General features: G+C 40.7%; 1 protein-coding gene across 3 annotated transcripts in view; it reads right to left on the bottom strand.

The window, feature by feature from the left end:
• The window catches only part of LOC121278880 (lethal(3)malignant brain tumor-like protein 4), a 385,309-nt gene that overhangs the window by 332,975 nt on the left and 27,813 nt on the right, over positions 1–24,521 (bottom strand). For 2 of the 3 annotated variants that reach the window (XM_041189341.1, XM_041189342.1), the window contains one exon: positions 18,997–19,181. In XM_041189341.1, the coding sequence (XP_041045275.1) occupies positions 18,997–19,181 (185 nt within the window). Of the gene's footprint in view, positions 1–18,996; positions 19,182–24,521 lie in introns of those variants that run through there. The other variant, XM_041189343.1, reaches the window with a different exon arrangement.

Below are 24,521 nucleotides of genomic sequence, written 5' to 3'. Positions count from 1 at the left end.
AGAAGTCACAGCCATTTGCTCGTTCATTCTTCAAGACAATGCCTTGACCAATCAGAGTTAAGCTGCTTGGTTTATATTTCAAACACTGCTTGGCAGTTAACTATCATTCACCATCAACTGCTGCGTTCTCCATGACAATGCCTCTACCAATCAGAGACCACTTGCCAACCAGTCAGCACTTTTTTCACGTACAATATAAATCTGTAGTCGCCCTTGGATTTCTTTTCTTGCAAAATATCTTGATGAGTGCAAGATGAAAAGTTTTGACAAAAATGTCTCTTTTTTCAGCAATACTCAAGTTCTGTACTATCAAATAGCTAAAGCTAATAGGTGTGATGTGCCCCATGACAAATTTAAAATCCACTCTCCACTTTCTGTCACCCTAGATTTGCTGTCACTTTCATTCTCTCTAAACCAGTCTTTCTCTATCTTCCTCAGTTTATTACATTTTCTGAAACTTATAGGAGACAATCAAAAGGTATCATAATATATGTACAATCAGGACACTGCTATCATGCCATCTCCTTCACATACACACAGCCCATCTTTTTCTAAATACTCAATAGAAAGTTTAAAATCAATAAAACTATTCAGATGATTTTTTTTTAAATCATTTCAAAAACAAAGCTACTGTGGAAAATGCCAGAAACTAAAGAAAATACTTCAATTCGTTTAGTTAACCAAATGGTATGGATGGGTGGATCCTGGAAGATTAAGCACAATGCATAAGCTCAAACTACAAAATCTACTTTCAGTTCACATAGCTCTGTGCAAAAAATATCAAACTGAAACCCAGGTTTTTGGAAGATTCTGTGGCCTGCAAGTAAAACATTTAACAAAGTATTAAAGAACACAAAAGACATTTCAATGGGTAAACGTAATGTTATTATGAAGCAGGTTTCTTTATTTTTTAAAAACATTTATTTGACAGTTAGTTGAGAACAAAGCAGCGTTGAAAAATTTGCAGAAAGCATTTGAGCAATATTTGAGGACCCAATGACCAGGTTGTGCAGAGTCATGAGTTGACATAAGCAAAACCCATTACAAATTTTGACATAGATATATATATAATGGGTAAAACTTGACATCAAGCTACGAAGACAGAAATTCAGGCATATTATAGCTGAATTCGTTGTAAGAACAGATGAAAGCATACAATGAAATAAAGCCATCTAACCCATCAAAACCTTACCACACATTTGCTCTATCACTTGAGTTTCCATAACTTACTGAAGGAGTAAAATTCCTCAACATTTAGAGCTAATACATAGAAGCATTCACATGCAATAATTGAATTCCTCAATTCTGCGTTTCCAAGTGGAGCTATGAAAGAAAGAGCAAGCAGACAGACATGGCTATAACACTGTTCTACTGAATCTCAAAGTGCACTTCAAATAAGCACAGCTTCCTGCTGGGAGTGCAGACTTGGTGAATCTTCCCTTTTTACATTAACAGTGACAGAGTGTTTGTCAATTCTCATGCACCATTCTAAAATTCATTAGGATAGTAAACTAGTTTAAAACCAGTTAATGCACAGACACAAACCCTAATAATATTTTACTTTGTTCATTATAACCCAACCAGCAATTAAAAGGGAGATGTGTAATTCAACCCTCATCACATTAATTCTACCTGCTACAATGATTGCATTAAGGCTGCAATTTGTCAGGGCACGTAGGACAAAGACACAATGAAGAGGTGCTTCATTCCACAGAGCAGCATAGGTAACCAACCAAATCTCATTTTACTGACATGGTGAAAGGTAAAGAGGAAGAGTGGTAGAAGACAACCAGGGAGGTAAAAGGCCATGGGAAGATAGTAAAGACCCACTACTACCTCAACTAGCTTGTCTACTACAATCAGCAGATTTACCTCAATCTCTCTGAGAAGTCCCACACAATAGAATTATGCTTCATCAAGAAAGCCATTGATGAACTCTTGGGGTCATTTCTGTTGCCAAGCAGCAGTTTAAGAACAGTACTGTGAAAGGCAGTTAAAATAAAAATGCCGTTCACTTCTTTTATCAAATAATTTTTCCACACATCAGATGGAGAATTAACCATGATTGACTAGTTTGCTGTTCACAGCTGCATAATCAAGGCCATCACTGGTTTAAATTATACACCACAAAACGGCAGGTACAGAAAGGTTTACAGGATTTTTTCAATGTGGCATTCCTAGAATTGATGGTAGCACAACTGACTCCTGTAAGCCAGTTGATTATCTATATACAACATAGCATGAAATTTATTAACAAGAATTTATCCAGGTATTCTGAGAGTTCTGCTTGTCAATGCCTATGTTCCAGGGGAAGTCCATCGACGCCCATATCTTATAAATTCCCCCAGACTAATAAGTTGAGCAGTTGGTTCCTCTGAGATATAGATTATCCACTCAAAATGCGGTTCCTGACATCACTAAGCACCCTCCAGTAAGGAACCTGGAACAAAATGCCTCACTGAGCAGGTATTTAGAATCAAAGAATCAGACAAGTGGTTACCGCACAAAAGGAGGCCATGCAGTTTGCTGAAACTGTGCTGAGACTCTGCAAGAGCAACTCAGCTAGTCCCACATCCCACCATTACCCCATGGCTCTTTAATGTTTTCTCTCTTCAGGTGCTTATCCAATTCCCTTTTGAAAGGCATGACTGAATTTGCCTCCACTACCCTCTCAGGCTGTATATTCCAGATCTTAACCGCTCATTGCAAAAAAAGTTTTTCCTCATGCCTTTGGTTCTTTTTCCAATAACCTTAGATTTGCGTCCTTCAGTTCTCAACCCTTCTGCTGACTGCAGCAGTTTCACTCTACTTGGTCTATACCCCATCTGATTTTGAACATCTGTATCAGATCTCTTCTCAACCTCCTTCTTTCCAAGAACAACCCCAGTTTCTCTAATCCATCCATGTAACTAGCAACTCCAATCTATCGAAGTAACTGAAGTCCTGGAACAATTCTTAAAATCTTTTCTGTCTCTCTCTAAACCCTTCAAATCCTTCCTAAAATTTGTTGCCCAGAATTAGACACAATACACAAGTTGAGATTCACCATAACTTCCTTGCCACTGCATTTTATGCCTCGGTTTATAAAGCAGGATCCTAATAAACTTTTTCTGTTCCTTCTTCCATAAACTGCCCTGCTGCCTTCAACAATTTACACACATATACTGAGGTCACTGTTTCTCCTTTAGAATTGTACCCTTTGAGATACTGTCTCTCATTCTTCCTATCAAAATGCATCACTTTACACTTCCCACATTAAATTTCATGTCACATGTCTGCCCATTTCAACAGCTTATGTCCTTTTGAAGACCATAACTGTCCTCCTCATAGTTCACAATATGTCCGGATTTTGTGTCACCTGCAAATTTTGAAATTGTGCCCTGTACACCAAAGCCTAAGTCATTAATATATACCAAGTAAAGCAGTGGTTCTAATACTTAGCCGTTGGGGAGCCCCACTGTATACCTTCACCCAGTCTGAAAAACAACCACTCATCACTACTCCCTGTCACTCAGTCAACTTTGTATCCATACTGCTACTATCCCTTTTATTCCATGGACTTCAACTTTGCAGGCAAGCCTGATATGTGGCACTTTATCAAGCAACTTTTGGATGTCCATATGCACTACAGCAACCTTCATTAGTCTCATCAACCTTTGCTGTTACCTCAAAAAGCTGAATCATGTTTGTTAAACATGATTTTCGTTTAACAAATCCAGGCTGGCTTTCCTTAATTAACCTGTACTTGTCCAAGTGACTGTTAATTTTGTTCCAAATTAACATCTCCAAAAGCATTTCTACCTCCAAGCTTAAACTCACTGGCCCATCATTGCTGGGTTTATCCTTGCACCCTTTTTTGAACAAAGGTGTAACATCTGTAATGCTTGAGCACTCTGGCACCACCCGTTAATTAAGGAGGATTGAACAATTTCCACCATTACTTGCCTCAGAATCCATGGTTGCATGCCACATCTATTCCTGATGACTTTATCAACTTTAAAACCACCTTTTTATTAATTTTTGGTTCGTCCAGTGTCTCATCTACTTCTTCATTCACTATGACTCTGGCAGCATCTCCTTACTTCGTAAAGACACCTTAGCCATGCCCTCTGCCTCCACCTGTAGAAACTGTTTTTGGTCCTGAATCAGCCCCAACCTCTTGTCTTACTGTCTTTCTGATGTTCATATGCCTACAGGAGACTTTTGTATCCCGTTTTATGTTAGCTGCGATTCTCTTCTTATACTCTTATTCCCTTTTTCACTTTCCCTCTGAAGTTTCTACATTCAACCTGGTTCTTAGTTGTATTATCAACTTATCATTTATCATGGACACCCTTTTTCTGCTTCATATTCGTCATCCAGGGAGCTCTGGTTGCATTTGTTCCAATATTCCAATTTACCCAGGGTAGGTCTGGTTCTCAACCAACTGAAACTGACCCTCCTTCAATTAAGAACACATATCAGAAACTCTGCTCCTTTGCACTCTTTAAATGTTATCCCAATCTACATTAGGAAATTTCAAGTCCCCCATGATCATGATTCTGGTTTTTGCACCTATTTGCAATTTCTGTGCAAGTTTACTCCTCTACGTCTTTCTCACTAGTTGGTGGTGTGGCAAATTAATGGATCAATATTTGTACTGCATTGTCAGAGCATTATAACTTTCCCCAGGTAGTTGACATGCTGCGCAAGGTAACTATGAAATGGAATGTGCCTGTCTGGTGATGAAGCACAGCAACAAACCATGGTGTAGGAATCCACAATGCTCCATTTGAACATTTCTTCCCTCAAGGCCAGCCTTTTCATTTAACTTTATTTTTTACTTTTTCTCATAAACTGTTCCTTATTACAACTGAAAAGAAAGAACTGACTGCGAGATTTAAGTTAATTTGTTGTATCTTTATTTGAGTAGCGGTGTAATGTGGATTTAGCAATGATGTGCTGCTGTGTTATCTCGTGTTACATGTACTTTAGTGCACAGTAATACATTTAGAACATATTCTGAATAATGTACTATTACAATAAGTAATTGTGAAGTTATAATGAGAGGTCTCCTGAGGGTCTGCATACAATATCACTGCCACTTATACCAACTACTGTGAGATCATTGTCAAACAATCATGCAAGCTTGTGCCAATTTCACTGCCAGCTGCAGCAATGTTTTTCTCTTGAACCACTCATTTTGCCCCAATCCCTCCCCTGGCAAATATTCCAGCTCCAGGAACCTCAGAGGATAGCTACCAGAGGACAAGACATGTTCCCCTTCTCCATCTGGCTGATGATGCACTTCTGCAACCCCACAACACATGGGCAACACAAATAATAATAGCCATTGGACCACATGGAACCACTGCCATTGTGAAGCGAAGGTATTGGTCCCTTGATTACATGCCATGCAAAGATGGAGTCATGTAATGTCTGAACTTTCACCAAGATTGACTCAACCAGAAATGATTCTCTTTGCTAGACTTTGTAAGTGCAGAATATGTGCGACTCCATTAAGCTCCCAAATGTCACTCCTGGGAGCTATGGATTACGGACAGCAGTTAATATTATGGGAAAAGTAAATTCCGAAGACATTGGGTGAAAAAATTGGATTTACAAATCAAAGAAGGAGAAATATATTTAAAGAAGGATGGAAGACTGTGCGAGGGTATGGCTGTGTGAGATCTGAAAGGTACACCGTGTGAAACAGACTTGGCAGAAGTCTGCTGTTCCAGTAACCAAAGTTGTGTTAAAAGGCTTTGGAATTCCACTGTCGAGTGCATGCTTGTGGTAAACTTGCTGGATTGTCTGGATAAAATTAAAATCTATTTTGGACTGTTGTCTTAAAAGGGGCTGTGTAGTTGGGAGTCTGGTTAATTAGCAATATTATAACAATTCCCAAAATTAAATAACCGTGCAACTGTAACCTTGTGTAGGTGTTTTATTCTTTTCTTTTGTTAATAAGTGTTTTAATTTAATTTTTAAAATCTCTAAAGATGTTAGGGGACTCATTACTTCTGAATTCAGTGCACAAACCTTCTCGTAATAATTACAAATTCCAAACCATTGTGGCAGCGTTGCCAAGTTTCCTTTGTGGATTTGATCAGCCTGGCAAATAACACCTGCCATATCATAACAAGGTCAATGCTTTCCCGGCTACATGACTTCAAAGATGGACAGGACAAAGTAAGGTGATTTCAAAGACAACACAATGTGAGATAATATATAAACAGATGTGCACCCACAAATTAGAAACAGTCAATTCTCAATGGCTTTAATGCTATTAGAATTCAATAAGCCTGCAGTCATTCCCAGACCAGATAAAACATGATATTTAATATATTAGTGCTACATATCCAACCAGATGTAGTTTCTAATTGCTCACAAGAAAGCTTTTCTGCGACTATGTAAAACTAATCATAACTATTTTAGTTACGTGAAACAGAACCTCACATTATCAAATGAAAGACTAGTTTTGATGATGCAGGAAATGTAAAACTTAAAAAATAAAAAATTATAAAGCCAAATTTGATGTAACTAAGAATATAACGTTTCAACCAATTGTGCCAGTATAAACCTCAGTGGTGATTTTTTTTATCCATTGGAAGTTAAAAATGTGCTTTTAACTAACAAGTCCATAAGCTCTTAGACTTCAAGGAAAGAGTAAAATGATCAGGGCGAAGAGATATATTATGATCAGGCTCTCTCAATTTATGCATCTTGATTTTATACTATTTAAGATGAAAAGTGTTCTTACCCTCTGCTAACACCTAAAAACCAGGGTCCTTGGATCTTTCTACACTTCTAAAAAAAGAAAATAATCATTCTATCTCCATAACCCAAGAAAGCAAACTGATGTCATAATGTGGATTCAAATACCTTGTGCACATGTGACATGAGCACAAACTAGACCAACCCTTCGGTGCACTAATAATGCCTTTTCAGAGGTGTTATCGTTCAGACAATATGTTAAATCAAGGTCTCACCCGCATGCTCAGATTTCATTTGCCAACTCTCCTCGGTTGTCTGCGAATCTCTCAGAATGGAAGATTAATTTCCCTGGTATTGCTGCAAGGTACCCAGGAGGAAAAAACTTAAACTTGAGTTCACACTTCAGTATTCTGACTTTCTTCTTCAAACTGTTCTGTCCCTGTTTGTGATGTCCCTGCACATTCCACGAGGTCCAATTCAGTCATGCTTTGTTTGAAATAAACAAGGTAAAGGCTCAATGGCTTGAGCTTGCACAATCACATGCACATATACCCATCTGGAGACTTCAGCCAAAGGGGAATCCCAGCTCCAATTTGCCACAGTGATAGGTGGTGAAAGTTGTTGATATTCCCAACCCCAGACCATATGTCCAGTACAACAGGGATAAGAAATGGCTAAAGGAAAATTAATTACATTTGTTGTTCCACTCTGAATGGAGAAAAACTGCACAAAAAAGGACATTTTGCAACAAGATCTCATCAACAAAATGATTAGTATCAGAAATGGACAAAGAAAATCAATTCTTCAAATGGCATTGATTTATAACACAACAAATAATGCACCGTCAGTACTGGAGAAATTTCAGGCACTTTATAGACGCAGCCTAATGTACCTATAGGATTGTCAAGTTGCACATATTACTTTCATTAAAGGCAGAATCACAATTTAGATTTAGTTGTTGAGGTATATATATTATAATATGTGATATATATATCCATGATAATAACTAGGCATTAAGAATATCTTCAAAAGAAAATGGTTTCTCACTAAACCATTTAAAAACAAAACTGAAACCAGGTATTTATCAACTACTGATAATTTAGGGCAATACACAAAAGCAGAGATGTAACCACTGCTGAAGAGATTGTGTAAGAAATGCCGCTTTCTCGTTTCTCAGGCTGCAGCTTTTCTGCGTGTTTTCTTCAATCTAACACAGGAACTATTGTAACAAAGAATCACTTTATGCTATCACACAGGGAAATGTCACATTCAGCTCTATACAATATACGAGTTGGAACACAAGTGGCAGATAAAGGGCCATGCATCAGAGGAAAAAACAAACAATAAAGGGCTAGAAACAGAAAGACCATAATGCTGACAAATATAAAACCGAATTAACAAGGAAGTGACTTTGTCAAACTGCAAAAAGAAAAAAATGGCAGACTGGCAGAAGGGAGGAAATAACTGGAGAGAAGGGGAGAACAAAGATAAAAGAGGAGTGGAGACAGACAATGCAATGGGTTGGTATATATATCATAGAAATGTGCCTCTGCAACATATTGTATTTAAGTTTCTCACACGCGATTTACAAAAGAAGTAAATATTGTAATAAATTATCACTCAAAATGTTGTTGTAAAAATAATTGTTTTTGATAATTGTCTAAGTATGTTCTAACTTTGTATTGATGATATTATTGACTTTTGATATAAATGATCAACAAGTTTTTCTTAATGGTTTTTTCGACATATCTGTAAAACTCCGATGTGATGAAACATAGGAACCAGAAAATTGAACAAAGTATACAGCTCCGAGTATATTCTATTTTATCAGCAAATACTATACAAAAGATCTGTTGCAATAACCTTGAATCTCTGTATTTAATACAAACTTACAATTTATATACAAAGATAAAATGGAGTGTTATTTCATGAAAACTAAGTTAAAACAGAATGGCCTAGAAATTCAGGTATGATGTTTTGCGGAGTGCAGAATGGCTGAATTTCTAGGTCAAATGGTTTAAAAGGAAATCCTGTCTTTGCACAGAACGATATCAAACTGAAGGACAATCAAAATCTGCCATGTATAGTACAGGTGCCACATAAATACTTGCCTTAAAGAAAAAAGTACTCAGCAGTCAAAGAAACTGACCAGGAAGTGCCAAAGACGTACAGTTTCAAATTTAAACAGACAGCAGTGGCGTTCTCCCTGGTGTCCTAGCCACGATTTACCCCTCAATAAATATCACTAACAGGTTATCTGGTCATCTCATTGCTGTTTGTGAGACCTTGCTGCAGGCTGCTGCATTTCCAAAATTATTATAATTACAATAATCATGAAAACACTTCAAATGTGCTTCAGTGGCCGTAAGACAACTTTGGGACTTCCTGAGACCATGAAAGGTGCTATATAAATACAATTTCTCTCTTTTCGCTTTGTTCTGTTTATGACAAGAAAGTCTGCAGGGTCAGATTTGGTTTTTTATATTCACTTTTTTCGGATGTACTGAGGACACAAGATGCTGTACTGGTGAAAGTTTAATTCTTTCTTATTTCTGTTGAAAGCACTACCTGCTGCTTCATGCTGGAGGGCATGGTTTTCTCAGGAAGGAAACTATTTCGTGGATATTTGTGCATTTAAATGGGTATGCAAATTTCAAGTGAAATTTAAAATTTTAACTTTTTATTGACAAAATTTTTCCAGCCAATCAAGAGGGCAGTCAAGTCAGCATCGCAATCCTAAGTTTTGTAGTTAATAGTTAATGCATTTTTGAAATGAGAAAGATGATCTGTTATGGGTTTTTGGAGCTTCAAACTGCTAATTTTCTTAAGACCAAATCATTCTATTCTTGAATTAGCAAATGCAATGCCTATTTAATACATTAGCTTCCAGTCCTGTTTGATGCAACACATTCGTAACATTTTGTGATTTTTAAAAAAAGCAGGCCAACCAAATTAGTACAACAGGAAATTACGACCGACTGCAGCTTACTAAATCCAGAAATAGCTTGCAGTAAAGCAAATGAATAATGTATTCTGCGCAATCACAACATTACATGATTGTACAAAATAATGTCTACAGTATGGAATGCTTTACGAGATTCAATCAATTTGATGGCAGTATTTCAGCAAATAATTTATCATGGTACACCTCAAAGTCTATACAAAGCTTTTCCATTGTTCATTTCTAATCAATTCATTTTCTGTTCTGAGTGCAAAGAAAATTGAAAACAAAAATTAATATAGTCACAGGGCAGCCATTGATGAAGACACTGCAGACTTGTAAGAAAAATCCTTAATTTTTTAAATAATGTCAATGCAGAACAATTGAACCATATTTGGGTGAGTTTAGATAACCGAATCATAGTTGGCAGGTGCAACACAAGCATAACATAATTTGTATGGAACCAACAAACAAAAAGAGTATGTTTTAAATCAAATGGAATTCAATGTCAGTAAGTGTGTTTTACATTTGATAGAAAAAAAACCTGGGTTACGTGAAAGAGCAGGGAATTTGGTAATTTAGGTTCCCACTAAAAGCAGCAGAGTGTTGATAAGGTCATTTAAAAAAACTAATGGAATATTGGGTTTTATGGCAAATGGTATGGAACATAAAAGTTAAGCCCTAGAAATTCAATGAAGCTGTGCTTTTTAAAACAAACAGGTGTTTAATGCCCAATATGGCACATCCATTCTGAGCACCTGCGATATTGGTATGGTACCAGAAAGGCTATTTGGGACCATGCCTGAAGCACGCTTTAGATCCTTTGCAATCGCAAATTAAGGGTCCAGTGCTTGCTTTCTGCCATCATCATCCAACTTGTTTGCTCTGAACACAGCTGATGACAGGCCAATTGCGTTCAGGAAAACCAGGTCGACACGCAGCCTCTCCTACAGGCCTTAAAGGGACCACTGAAGGCTGCCTCCAAAGAAGTTAAGTTCTTCCAAAGCACTTACCTGAATGTCGAGCCAGGAGATGCAGGAAAGCTCCACCTAGCTCCACGCTGAAAGCATGGGCTGGTGCCAGCCACCACCTGCCCATCATTCCCAATCACTGCCTCAACCCTCTCCCCTACCAGCTGTCAACTTGACCCCTGTTCTGGTCACCACCCCCACCTCTATCTCTCTGCCGAACACCTGATCCTCCATCTCCTAACTGCCACCACCCTCCCTCTTCCAATCATCCCCCCATCATCTCTCTCCCAATCATCCCCCATCCTCTGCCCTCTCCTCATCATCACTCCCCCCACCCTCCCTCTTCTTACAATCCCCCACCCTCCCTTCTCCCATAATCCCCCACCCTCCCTCTCCCCATCATCCTCCATCCCCCCATCATCCTCCATCCTACCCCCTCTCTCGATCATCCTTTATTACAAGACTTAACTGTGTTGCCGGCAGTGGCCTGAAATTCAAATAATCTGCACCAACCAACTGCTTAGGAACCCCCAGTATGCATCTGCAGCCCATCAATCTGATACAAATGAGGCTGGAGGTACATTAATAGGGCTTACTTGTTCCAGTGCAAGGCTCAGTCCCTGCATCCAGTTCGTGCCAGTAGACCGGCACAAACCAATTTCTATATGAAGGTATCATGCTGGATTCTACACAAGACCTCACTAAGACCACAGCTGAAATACTGCGCACAATTTTTGGCTCCACGCTATAGGAAGAAAAATGGAGAAGGGGCAGTTAAAATTCACTAAGATATTATGGCATTAAGAAATACAAGCATGAAGAAAGTCAGAGATTTAGGGGTGATTTGATTTTTAAAATCATAAAGGGATAGAGAGGCTAAATGGGCTATTTTCAACAGTTCAGAGATCCAGAATAAGTGGGAGACAAATATAAGACTAAATATATGAAGTGTAGGACAAACAGCAGGAGAATTTACACAGAGGGTTGAGAGTCTATGGAATGCACAACCAGATTTAGTGACTCAAGCAGAGATAGTATTAGCATTTAAGGCCAGGTTCAATAGGTATTTAATTAACGGGCCAGTTAATCTTTTTAGGCACTCATCCGTTCTTCAGTAGGGAATTTAGAAGTTATCATAGTAGTAATTTGTTGATCTGTGTATGTGTTTAAAATTATTTCTCTTATTAATAAATGTTTAATCTAGTTTTGTAAAAACCTATAAGACTTGGTAATCTTGTTGCTACTGAATTCAAGGCACGGATCTCGAAATTTATACAAATTGCAAAACAAGTTGTGGTAGTTTTTTCACATTTCCCTTTGGGATTTGAACAACTCAGCATTTACCATCAGCTGTGCCATAACAAGAAATAAGCATAGGACTTAAACACTCACCAGCTACACATCAAACAGCTTGTTTCCTTATCCCATAGTCACTTTATTTTATAGGTAGTTTATGTACTTCCTTAAATTTTAGTCTTTTAGTCGTTATACCCATTAATTGATCCAGTTTACAAAGATATTGATTAAGTTAAATTAAATTTCTATATGTAGACTTAATCCCACATGACTCCCTGTATTGTGATGTCTGTGCGATTTTTTTCCCCACTCGATTCACTAACTCTTAGTCAGACTGTTCTCTGTGACTGCTCTGCTCCTCAGCCTCATTCCTTATACCAGTCCACCTGTCTCTCTCTGATTGCTCGGCTCCTCGGCCTTATTCCTTATACTGTCCACCTGGCTCTCTCTAACTACTCTGCTCCTCAACCTTGCTCCTTATACTGTCCACCTTGCTCTCTCTGACACTGCTCCTCAACCTCGCTCCTTATACTGTCCACCTGGTTCTTTCTGACCGCTCTGTTCCATGGCCTTAATCCTTATACCATTCCAACTGGTTCTTTCTGACCATCCAGCCTTTTTTCAGATTTACGTCGTAACTACAAACTTACAATCTTTTCATTCTGATGAACCTTCACCATACCCTTCTATAGCTCTAATATCTTTCCTAGAATGTAGTGCCCATAAAACACAGTATTCCAACTGTGCCTGAATCAATAGCTTCTATAAATTTAACATTATTACATTGCTTTTCTATTTAGTACCCCTACGTGTAACACCTCAAATCTCATTTGCCTTTTCTGCGACCACTCCTACGTTTAAAAATCAATTTACATTTATACCCACTGTTAAGATCTTATAATTTAGGGTATGTTTCCTTTCATTATTCACTTCTGTAGTGAACAATAGTTGTCATTACCTGCCTACTCCTCTGACCTGTTTCCACTGCTACCTCATGCATTCTTCCTTGGGTTGTCATATCCTCTCATTTTGTTTTACAACTAAGCTACATCATTCTTTTCTCTTCTATGAATAAAAACAAAGAAGTTATCAATATAGATTCCTGAAATATATCATGACACATTAGTCAGAAAAAATTACAAAAATCTTGATTGTAGAAGGATGCCATTCAGCCTATCAAGTTTGCACTGGCTCTCTGAAACAGCATTCTATCTAGTTCCACTCCCCTGCCTTATCCCCGTAACCTTGCACATTCATTCTTTTCAAATAGTAATCCAATTCCCTACTGATTACCGTGAACGGACCTGCCTCCACCACCCTCCCAGGAAGTTCATTCCAGACCCCAACCACTCTTTGTGTGAAAACATTTTTCCTCACAGCACTTCTACTCATTTTGCCAATTATTTTGTATCTGTGCCCTCTAGTTCTTGATGTTCTCTTGAGAGAGAGCAGTTTCTCACTATTTACCCTGTCCATACTCCTCAGGATCTTGAATACCTCTATGAAGTAACCTCTAAGTTTTCTTTTCTCCAAGGAAAAAAGACACAGCCTCTCCAATTTATCCTCAACTACAGTTCTTTATCCTTGGAATAATTCTTGTGAATATCCTCTGTAGTACTCTCTCCAATGCATTAATGATGTAGTTATGGCATCTGATATTAGTAGCTGTTGCACCAGTCTTCTATGTTAGACTGCTCAAGCCACTGCCAATTCCTGCTGAAAGCGTTACTATTGCTCTGCTATATCATTACTATCCTGTTCACTGAGCTGTATGCTGAGGTCTCTTTTCTGGTCAAGGTCATGCATGTACTAATTATTGTGGGAAACCTGTTTAGGGAAAGGAGGCTTTATGCATTAAGGCTGATCTATCCAGAAATATGAAACACAGCTTCAAAATATTAATGGGATGTTTGAGAATAATTGTTTGTTCAAGATTCAAGGCACCCGTGCTTTGCTTTTACCACCCCGAAGTTCTACCACTGACCCCTGCTGATTTTGCAGTCAGGCGGTTTCACATTTTTAGGCAGGCCTCCCAGGAACTGGTGGAAAATACATTTAGCCCTGAAATTAAGAACATATAAAAGCTTTAAAAAAAAAACATCTTAGCCCATGCAATGAACTACCCAATGCAACTTATTGCAGGGCAAATGCATATTTTGCAATTATGCCCTGCACACTCAAAGTCTAAGTCATTAATATCTATCAAGAAAAGCAGAGATTCTAATACCAACCCCTTTGGAACCCTACAGTATACTTTACTCCAGGTCAAAAAACAACCATTCACCACTACCCTGTTTCCTGTCACTCAGCAAACTTTGTATCTCTGCTGTCATTGTCCCTTTTATTCCTTGGATTGTTCAACCTTGCTGGTAAACCAATTACATGGCACTTTTCAAACACCTTTATACTCCACATCCAATAGCATTACCCTCTTCAATCCTCCCTGATATCTCATCAGAAAACTCAACTGAGTAAGTCCAACACAACTTGCCTTTAACCAGCCTGTGCTGCCGTTCTTTAATTAATCCACATTTATCCAAGTGACTTATCAAAAGAGCTGGTATTGGAAGGTTACATCATCAGAACAGATGATGCATGGGTCATCATTGACCTGAAACATTAACTTTGTTTCTCTCCACAGATGCTGCCTGACCTCCTGAGTATTTCCAGTCTTTTATGCTTTTAGTTCACTATAATCCCATCGACTCCCAAGCTGCCTTGACTACAATTCTGCTTCCTGTAAGAACTCAATTCCTTTCCCCTCGTTTTTATCAAGTCGTCGCTTCTGTTCTGATGACACAGCCTTCCAGAGTAGCTCTTCTGATATACAATCCTCTTCCCCAACCGAGGATACTCCCCATTGCAGTCAACAGAGCCCTCAGCTGTGCCCGTCCCATTTCCCTCACTTCTGCTCTCACCCCTTCCTCACCCTCCCAAAACCATGATAGGATTCCCTTTGCTTTCACCTTCATCCTACAAGCCTCTATATTCAACAGATCATATTTCCTCTGCAATAGCAAGAACAAATACAGGTTGGGTATTCACTTTGCAAACCACTTCATTTTGATCTGCAAGCATGACCCTAAGCTTCCAGTTACCTGTCATTATAATTCTCCAAGTTACTCTCACGCTGATCTCTCTGTCCTCAACTTCCTGCAACTTTCCAATGAAGTTCAACATAAGCTGAAAGAACAGTACCTCATCTTCCAATTAGGCACGTTACAGCCTTATGGACTTAACACTGAGTTCAACAATTTCAGACTGTAATCTCTGCCTCCATTTTGTTCCTTTTTTCTTTGCAGGTTTTGGATCTTATTCTTGTTTTTCTTTTGTTTCTGCTTCTGTTTATTATTCTGCCATTCATACCTCCTCTAGACACATCTTGTGGCCCATGACCCATTACCAATCCCTTGAGCCCTGCACCACCAACTCTTTTGTCATTTAATCTCTCCTGTCTTTCAACTTATCACAGGCCTTCTCTTTTGTTCTTATTCCATCCTCCCTCCCCTTTCAGTTGCTTAAAACCTCTAAGTTTCTATTTCTCCCATTTCTGATGAAAGGGCATCGATCTGTTTCTCTTTCCACAAGTGCTGCCTGACCTGAGTATTTCTGTATTTTTTGTTTTTATTTCAGATTTCTAGCACTCGCATTATTTTGCTTTTGCTTTGTTTAATTCCAATTTACCCGGGTGAGACCTGTTCTCACCTCACTCTAACTAGCCCTCTGACAAACAATTATTTTTGATGTGGATTGCACTTTGTCCTTTTCTATAGCTACCTACACCTTACACTATGATTACTGTCCCTTAAATGCTCCCCAACTGACATTTAACCCACTTGACCCACCTCATTTGCCAGAACCAGATCTAACAATGTCTCCTTCCTTGTTGGGCTGGAAACATGAAGATTTAGAAAATTCCCCTGAACACAATCTCTTCCCCCCACCATTTCTCTGTCCCTTACATTAATATTATTCTAGTCTATTTTAGGATGATTGAAGTCCTCCATTATAACTGCTGTTATGTTCTTGCAACACTCTTTAATTTCTCTGTAAACTTGTCCCGCTTTATCTTTCCCATGAGTTGGTTGCCTATAGAATACAACCAGTGGTGTAATGATACCTCTATTATTTCTTAGCTCTAATCAAGATTCAGTCTTCGACCCATCTAGGACATCGTCTCTCCAGCACTGAATCTATACTGCCGCCCTCTCCTCTTTCTTGACTTCCTTATGTTTTCCTGAACGCCTTGGCTCTGAGTATTTAGTACCAGTCCTTTTTGAGCCAAGTGCACATTATTGCCATGACATCATATTCCCAATGGTAGTTTAATAGTTCAATGGCATGACAATTTACTGTTCCAACAAACCGTCAAGTTCAAAGTCAATCACAAAAAAATGACTTGCAAATAAACAAAACTTTAAGTTTAACCCATATTGATGGGATTTTGCAGCTACTAATCACCTTCAGCTATAGACACAGGAAAGTTACTAATGTCTAGCTCTTTGAGTCATTTAACCAATAATCAAATTCAACTGTAACTTTATATCAACTAAGCTTATTTTCCAGGAATTATACACAGGTGAAAAGATGGCAATATACCTCACCCTGCCATTGTTTCAGGTGAAGAGAGGAGTACGAAAAGGTTGTACTGTTACCAAAACTATTCAATCAATACACTGCACAAATCATCAGAGAACTAGACGTAAAAATTGGAGGCAAGAACATAACACACTTGCAGTACACTGACAACACAGTACTACCTCCAGAATAAGAAGAGGCCCTACAAAATATCGTAGAACAAGTAAAATCTAAAAGTTTAGGATATGGAGTATGAATACTGAAATGACAAAAATGGTAGGTAGAAGGAATACACTGGAAGAAACTACAGCGAAGACTGAAGTGGTTTGAAGTGGTGTCACACTGGGACAAGTAGATAAGTCTAAAACAAAAGCAGAATTACCTGGAAAAACTCAGCAGGTCTGGCAGCATCGGCGGAGAAGAAAAGAGTTGACGTTTCGAGTCCTCATGACCCTTCAACAGAACTAGGTGAATCCAAGGAGAGGGGTGAAATATAAGCTGGCTTAAGGTGTGTGTGTGTGGTTGGGGGGGGGGGGGGGGGGGGGGGGGGGGGTGGTGTTGGGTTGGGGGAGAGAAGTGGAGGGGCGTGGTGTGGTTGTAGGGACAAGCAAGCAGTGATAGAAGCAGATCATCAAAAGATGTCACAGACAAAAGAACACACAGGTGTTGAAGTTGGTGATATTATCTAAACGAATGTGCTAATTAAGAATGGATGGTAGGGCACTCAAGGTATAGCTCTTGTGGGGGTGGGGTGAGCATAAAAGATTTAAAAATATTTAAAAATAATGGAAATAGGTGGGAAAACAAAAATCTATATAATTTATTGGAAAAAACAAAAGGAAGGGGGAAGAAACAGAAAGGGGGTGGGGATGGAGGAGGGAGTTCAAGGCCTAAAGTTGTTGAATTCAATATTCAGTCCGGAAGGCTGTAAAGTGCCTAGTCGGAAGATGAGGTGCTGTTCCTTCACTTTGCATTGGGCTTCACTGGAACAATGCAGCAAGCCAAGGACAGACATGTGGGCAAGAAAGCAGGGTGGAGAGTTAAAATGGCAAGCGGACAGACTGCAGGTGTTCTGCAAAGTGGTCAACCAGTTTACGTTTGGTCTCTCCAATGTAGAGGAGACCACATTGGGAGCAATGAATGCAGTAGACTAAGTTGGGGGAAATGCAAGTGAAATGCTGCTTCACTTGAAAGGAGTGTTTGGGCCCTTGGACGATGAGGAGAGAGGAAGTGAAGGGGCAGGTGTTACATCTTTTGCGTGGGCAAAGGGAAGTGCCATAGGTGGGGGTTGAGGAGTAGGGGGTGATGGAGGAGTGAACCAGGGTGTCCCGGAGGGAACGATCCCTGTAGAATGCCGCCAGAGGGGGCGAGGGGAAGATGTGTTTGGTGGTGGCATCATGCTGGAGTTGGCAGAAATGGCAGAGGATGATCCTTTGAATGCAGAGGCTGGTGGGGTGATAAGTGAGGACAAGGGGGACCCTATCATGTTTCTGGGAGGGAGGAGAAGGCGTGAGGGCGGATGCGCGGGAGATGGGCCGGACACGGTTGAGGGCCCTGTCAACGACCGTGGGTGGAAAACCTCAGTTAAAGAAGAAGGAGGACATGTCAGAGGAACTGTTTTTGAAGGTAGCATTAGTAGATAAGTCTGTCTATTTAAGGCAAATGATAACAGAAGATGGCAGTTCAATGCCAAAGTCAGAAGAAGGGTAGAGATGGCCAGAAGTAATTTTGTGAAGATGAAGGAAGCTTAGGCAACAAGAAAATTCAAGCTTTTAACAAAGTAAGAAACTCATAAGATACTACATTCAATCCACTTTCCTGTATGCCTCAGAATACTTGACAATAGGTAAAGATCAATGGAAGAAAATTGAGACTTTTGAAATGTGGTGGCTAAGACATATGCTAAATATTCCATATACAAACCATAAGACACATGAAGAGGTGTTTGAAATTGCAAGAACAAAAAGAACTCTAAAAAGTGCCATCCAGAAAAGAAAATTTCAGCCATTTGATCAGAGCTAGAGGACAAAGTGGTGGGCAGCAGAAAAAGGGATGGATCTAGACGTAGCTGGATGACAGAAGTCACAGAGCGGTTGTGGGCGAGCTGCAGTGGATGTGTGAGGATGGCACTAAACAGAGGAGTGTGACATACCATGACAGCAGATCTCCTGATGGGAGCAGCTCCAAACAGCAGATGCCACTGCCAAATGTCTACTCCTCCCAAACCAACACATCCTCATGAGTGTCAGTAAAATCTGAATGAGGCTCTTTCCTGAATATGCCTCATAGATTTTAGCTGAATAATCCTGCCTACAAATACCAAAATGTAAAATGATTATTTGTTTTTTAACTGATAATTCAATTTACGACATTTGAGTTTGTGGTATGACTATTGTACATTTGGATGTTTTTTTTGAAGGGGAAAGTTTATTGTCACTGTAATTATTTCATCCAGAAATTTGCAGTGGAAATAAAAGACTTGAAAGCTTATAATTTCAAATTAATGATGCATACCTTTAGGTCACTGCCAGGCAAGGTACCCACTCCATTTTTCCATTCCATGGCACTATATATGTCAAAGTCCTGCACATTGGCTGCATTGCTTGATTCAGCTTCTTCATCGATTCTTTCAATTTTGATTGGTACAGCCTGCCAGCCGCCTTCTTCAGACATTTTCTTCCCTCCTCCTGAATTGCTTACTTAAAGGTCATGGACAAATAAAGGAAGGAATCATTACACACTACTCAGAAGATGTTTTCATTCTGTTCAATTACTTTAAATAGAAAGAGTTGTACATGTTTAATACTTTAAACATACTGCAGAATTATTCAGATGTAGGAACAATACAATTAGAATTATATGCTTATGTAAATACAGATATTCTGTAATAATCACTCCTTTAATTTACGACACTCTGGTTAACTAGAACCATATAAAGGTCTGTGGGGAGAATATAGAGATATTATTTGCGAGTTGAAACTAAATTAACAAGTAACTAAACGAGAGATTCTGCTTTTTTAGTTTACACTTATCTAGGATGTACAATACACATTTATATAGTAAAAGGAAGCTCATTTATACAAAGAAGTAATCAGAAAAATCAGCTCTGCCAGATCGTTGTACATTGGAGATTCACCGTTTAATCCAAATTATCACAGGTCAAAAACATTCGATTTTGAGATGTATCACAATTTTGAATCAAACCAAAAGTTTCATGGATGTTGAAAAACACTGATCATGCCAAAGATGGGAATCTCTTAAACAAATGAAGTGGGATAGTAAAGAAATGTGATAGTAATTTACACTTCCATAAAACTTTAATCCGTTTCACTCGAAGATAAAAACAAAAAAACTGCGGATGCTGGAAATCCAAAACAAAAACAAAAACAGAATTACCTGGAAAAACTCAGCAGGTCTGGCAGCATCGGCGGAGAAGAAAAGAGTTGACGTTTCGAGTCCTCATGACCCTTCGACAGAACTGGAGTTCGAGTCCAAGAAAGAGTTGAAATATAAGCTGGTTTAAGGTGTGTGTGTGGGGGGGCGGAGAGAGAGAGAGAGAGAGAGAGAGAGAGAAGTGGAGTGGGGGTGTGGTTGTAGGGACAAACAAGCAGTGATAGAAGCAGATCATCAAAAGATGTCAACAACAATAGTACAAAAGAACACATAGGTGTTAAAGTTAAAGTTGGTGATATTATCTAAACGAATGTGCTAATTAAGAATGGATGGTAGCGCACTCAAAGGATAGCTCTAGTGGGGGTGGGGAGAGCATAAAAGATTTTTTAAAAAATTAAAAAATTTTTTTTTTAATTTATTGGGAAAAAAAGGAAGGGGGAAACAGAAAGGGGGTGGGGATGGGGGAGGGAGCTCACGACCTAAAGTTGTTGAATTCAATATTCAGTCCGGAAGGCTGTAAAGTGCCTAGTCGGAAGATGAGGTGTTGTTCCTCCAGTTTGTGTTGGGCTTCACTGGAACAATGCAGCAAGCCAAGGACAGACATGTGGGCAAGAGAGCAGGGTGGAGTGTAAAAATGGCAAGCGACAGGGAGGTTTGGGTCATTCATGCGGACAGACTGCAGGTGTTCTGCAAAGCGGTCGCCCAGTTTACGTTTGGTCTCTCCAATGTAGAGGAGACCACATTGGGAGCAACTAATGCAGTAGACTAAGTTGGGGGAAATGCAAGTGAAATGCTGCTTCACTTGAAAGGAGTGTTTGGGTCCTTGGACGGTGAGGAGAAAGGAAGTGAAGGGGCAGGTGTTGCATCTTTTGCGTGGGCATGGGGTGGTGCCATAGGAGGGGGTTGAGGAGTAGGGGGTGATGGAGGAGTGGACCAGGGTGTCCCGGAGGGAGCGATCCCTACGGAATGCCGATAGGGGGGGTGAAGGGAAAATGTGTTTGGTGGTGGCATCATGCTGGAGTTGGCGGAAATGGCGGAGGATGATCCTTTGAATGCGGAGGCTGGTGGGGTGATAAGTGAGGACAAGGGGGACCCTATCATGTTTCTGGGAGGGAGGAGAAGTCGTGAGGGCGGATGCGCGGGAGATGGGCCGGACACGGTTGAGGGCCCTGTCAACGACTGTGGGTGGAAAACCTCGGTTAAGGAAGAAGGAGGACATGTCAGAGGAACTGTTTTTGAAGGTAGCATCATCGGAACAGATGCGACGGAGGCGAAGGAACTGAGAGAATGGGATGGAGTCCTTACAGGAAGCGGGGTGTGAGGAGCTGTAGTCAAGATAGCTGTGGGAGTCGGTGGGTTTGTAATGGATATTGGTGGACAGTCTATCACCAGAGATTGAGACAGAGAGGTCAAGGAAGGGAAGGGAAGTGTCAGAGATGGACCACGTGAAAGTGATGGAGGGGTGGAGATTGGAAGTAAAATTAATAAATTTTTCCAAGTCCCAACGAGAGCATGAAGCGGCACCGAAGTAATCATCGATGTACCAGAGAAAGAGTTGTGGAAGGGGGCCGGAGTAGGACTGGAACAAGGAATGTTCCACATACCCCATAAAGAGACAGGCATAGCTGGGGCCCATGCGGGTACCCATAGCCACACCTTTTATTTGGAGGAAGTGAGAGGAGTTGAAGGAGAAATTGTTCAGCGTGAGAACAAGTTCAGCCAGATGGAGGAGAGTAGTGGTGGATGGGGATTGTTCGGGCCTCTGCTCGAGGAAGAAGCTAAGGGCCCTCAGACCATCCTGGTGGGGGATGGAGGTGTAGAGGGATTGGACGTCCATGGTGATGCTACCTTCAAAAACAGTTCCTCTGACATGTCCTCCTTCTTCTTTAACCCCGGTTTTCCACCCACGGTCGTTGACAGGGCCCTCAACCGTGTCCAGCCCATCTCCCGCGCATCCGCCCTCACGCCTTCTCCTCCCTCCCAGAAACAGGATAGGGTCCCCCTTGTCCTCACTAATCACCCCACCAGCCTCCACATTCAAAGGATCACCCTCCGCCATTTCCACCAACTCCAGCATGATGCCACCACCAAACACATCTTCCCTTCATCCCCCCTATCGGCATTCCGTAGGGATCGCTCCCTCCGGGACACCCTGGTCCACTCCTCCATCACCCCCTACTCCTCAACCCCCACCTATGGCACCACCCCATGCCCACGCAAAAGATGCAACACCTGCCCCTTCACTTCCTCTCTCCTCACCGTCCAAGGACCCAAACACTCCTTTCAAGTGAAGCAGCATTTCACTTGCATTTCCCCCAACTTAGTCTACTGCATTAGTTGCTCCCAATGTAGTCTCCTCTACATTGGAGAGACCAAACGTAAACTGGTTGACCGCTTTGCAGAACACCTGCAGTCTGTTCGCAAGAATGACCCAAACCTCCCTGTCGCTTGCCATTTTAACACTCCACCCTGCTCTCTTGCCCACATGTCTGTCCTTGGCTTGCTGCATTGTTCCAGTGAAGCCCAACACAAACTGGAGGAACAACACCTCATCTTCCGACTAGGCACTTTACAGCCTTCCGGACTGAATACTGAATTCAACAACTTTAGGTTGTGAGCTCCCTCCCCCATCCCCACCCCCTTTCTGTTTCCCCCTTCCTTTTTTTTTCCAAAAAAAAAAAAATTTTTTTTTTTTAATTTTTTAAAAATCTTTTATGCTCTCCCCACCCCCACTAGAGCTACACCTTGAGTGCCCTACCATCCATTCTTAATTAGCACATTCGTTTAGATAATATCACCAACTTTAACTTTAACACCTATGTGTTCTTTTGTACTATCGTTGTTGACATCTTTTGATGATCTGCTTCTATCACTGCTTGTTTGTCCCTACAACCATACCCCCACTCCACTTCTCTCTCCATCTCTCTCTCTCTCTCTCCGGCCCCCACACACACACCTTAAACCAGCTTATATTTCAACTCTTTCTTGGACTCGAACTCAAGTTCTGTCGAAGGGTCATGAGGACTCGAAACGTCAACTCTTTTCTTCTCCGCCGATGCTGCCAGACCTGCTGAGTTTTTCCAGGTAATTCTGTTTTTGTTTTCACTCGAAGATAAATTTATCGAAAGTTTAAACGAAGTTTACATTTACAGTGTAATAAACACTGTCTTGCTTAGCTGAGAACAATTAACAAGCTAACGGCTATAAAAATGAAAAAGGAACCCATGTTAGTAGGTACATTATATTGCAAAATTCCATCTTTGAAGGAAAATTATTAGCCCAGATATCGCAAAGAGTGGTAAAGCAAAATGTGGAATTTTTCTTAACTGTGGAAAAATTTGACATTCCACAATTTTTCTTTCGCTCTTTAACTGTACATGGTCGTCACTCGCTAGGCCAGCACTTTTATTGCCCATCCCCAATTGCCCTGGACAAGGTGGTAGTGAGCCACCTTCTTGAATCACTGCAGTCCATGTGGTGTAGGTACACCCACAGTGCTATTCGGAAGTTCCAGGATTAAGACCCAGTGATAGCGAAGGAACGGTGATATCGGTCCAAGTCAGGATGGTGTGTGGCTTGGAGGGGAAATTGCAGGAGGTGGTGTTTCCATGTGTCTGCTGCCCTTGTCTGTCTAGATGGTAGAGGTCACAGGTTTGAAAGGTGCTGCCAAAGAAGCCTTAGTGAGTTACTGAAAAGCATCTTGTGGGTGGTACACACTGCTGCCACTGTGCCTTATTGATGGAGGGAGTGGATACTGAAAGTGGTCGACAGGGTGCCAATCAAGCTAGCTGTTTTATTCTGGATGGCATTGGGCTTCATGAGTGTTGTTGGAGCTGCACTCATCCAGGCAAGTGAAGAATATTCTATCACACTTTGTCTTCTGACATGTAGATGGTGGACAGGCTTTGGGGAGTCAGGAGGTGAGTTACTTGCCACAGAATTCCCAGATTCTGGCCTGCTGTTGTAGCCATAGTATTTATCTAGCTGGCCTAGTTCAGTTTCTGGTCAATGGCAACCCCATGATGTTGATAGTGGGGGATTCAGTAATGATAATGCCATTGAATGTCAAGGAGAGATGGTTAGATTCTCTCTTGTTGGAGATGGTTATTGCCTGGCACTTGTGTGGTGCAAATGTTACCTGCCACTTATCAGCCCAAGCCTGAATGTTGTCCAGATGTTGCTATGTATGGGAACAGGCTGCTTCAGTGTCTGAGGAGTCGCAAATGGTGCTGAACATTGTGCAATCATTAGCAAACAATCCCACTTCTGACCTTATGATGAAGGGAAGGTCATTGATGAAGCAGCTGAAGATGGATGGGCCGAGGACACGGCCCTGAGGAACTTCTGCAGTCATGTCCTGGGACTGAGATGCTTGACCTTCAACAACCACAACCATCTTCCTTTGTGTTAGGTATGACTCCAGCCAGTGGAGAGTTTTCCCCCAATCCCATTGACTCCTGTTTTATTAGGACTCCTTGATGCCACAGTCGGTAAAATGCTGCCATGATGTCAAAGGCAGTCATTATCACTTCACCTCTTGAGTTCGCTCTTTTGTCCATGTTTGGAACAAGGTTATAATAATGAGGTCAGTTGCTGAGTGGCCCTGGCGGAACCCAAACTGAGCTTCAGTGAGTAGGTTACTGCAG

The sequence above is a fragment of the Carcharodon carcharias genome, chromosome 6, assembly GCF_017639515.1.
Source record: "Carcharodon carcharias isolate sCarCar2 chromosome 6, sCarCar2.pri, whole genome shotgun sequence".
Classification (NCBI taxonomy): domain Eukaryota; kingdom Metazoa; phylum Chordata; class Chondrichthyes; order Lamniformes; family Lamnidae; genus Carcharodon; species Carcharodon carcharias.
This window is presented reverse-complemented; position numbering and strand designations above follow the sequence as displayed.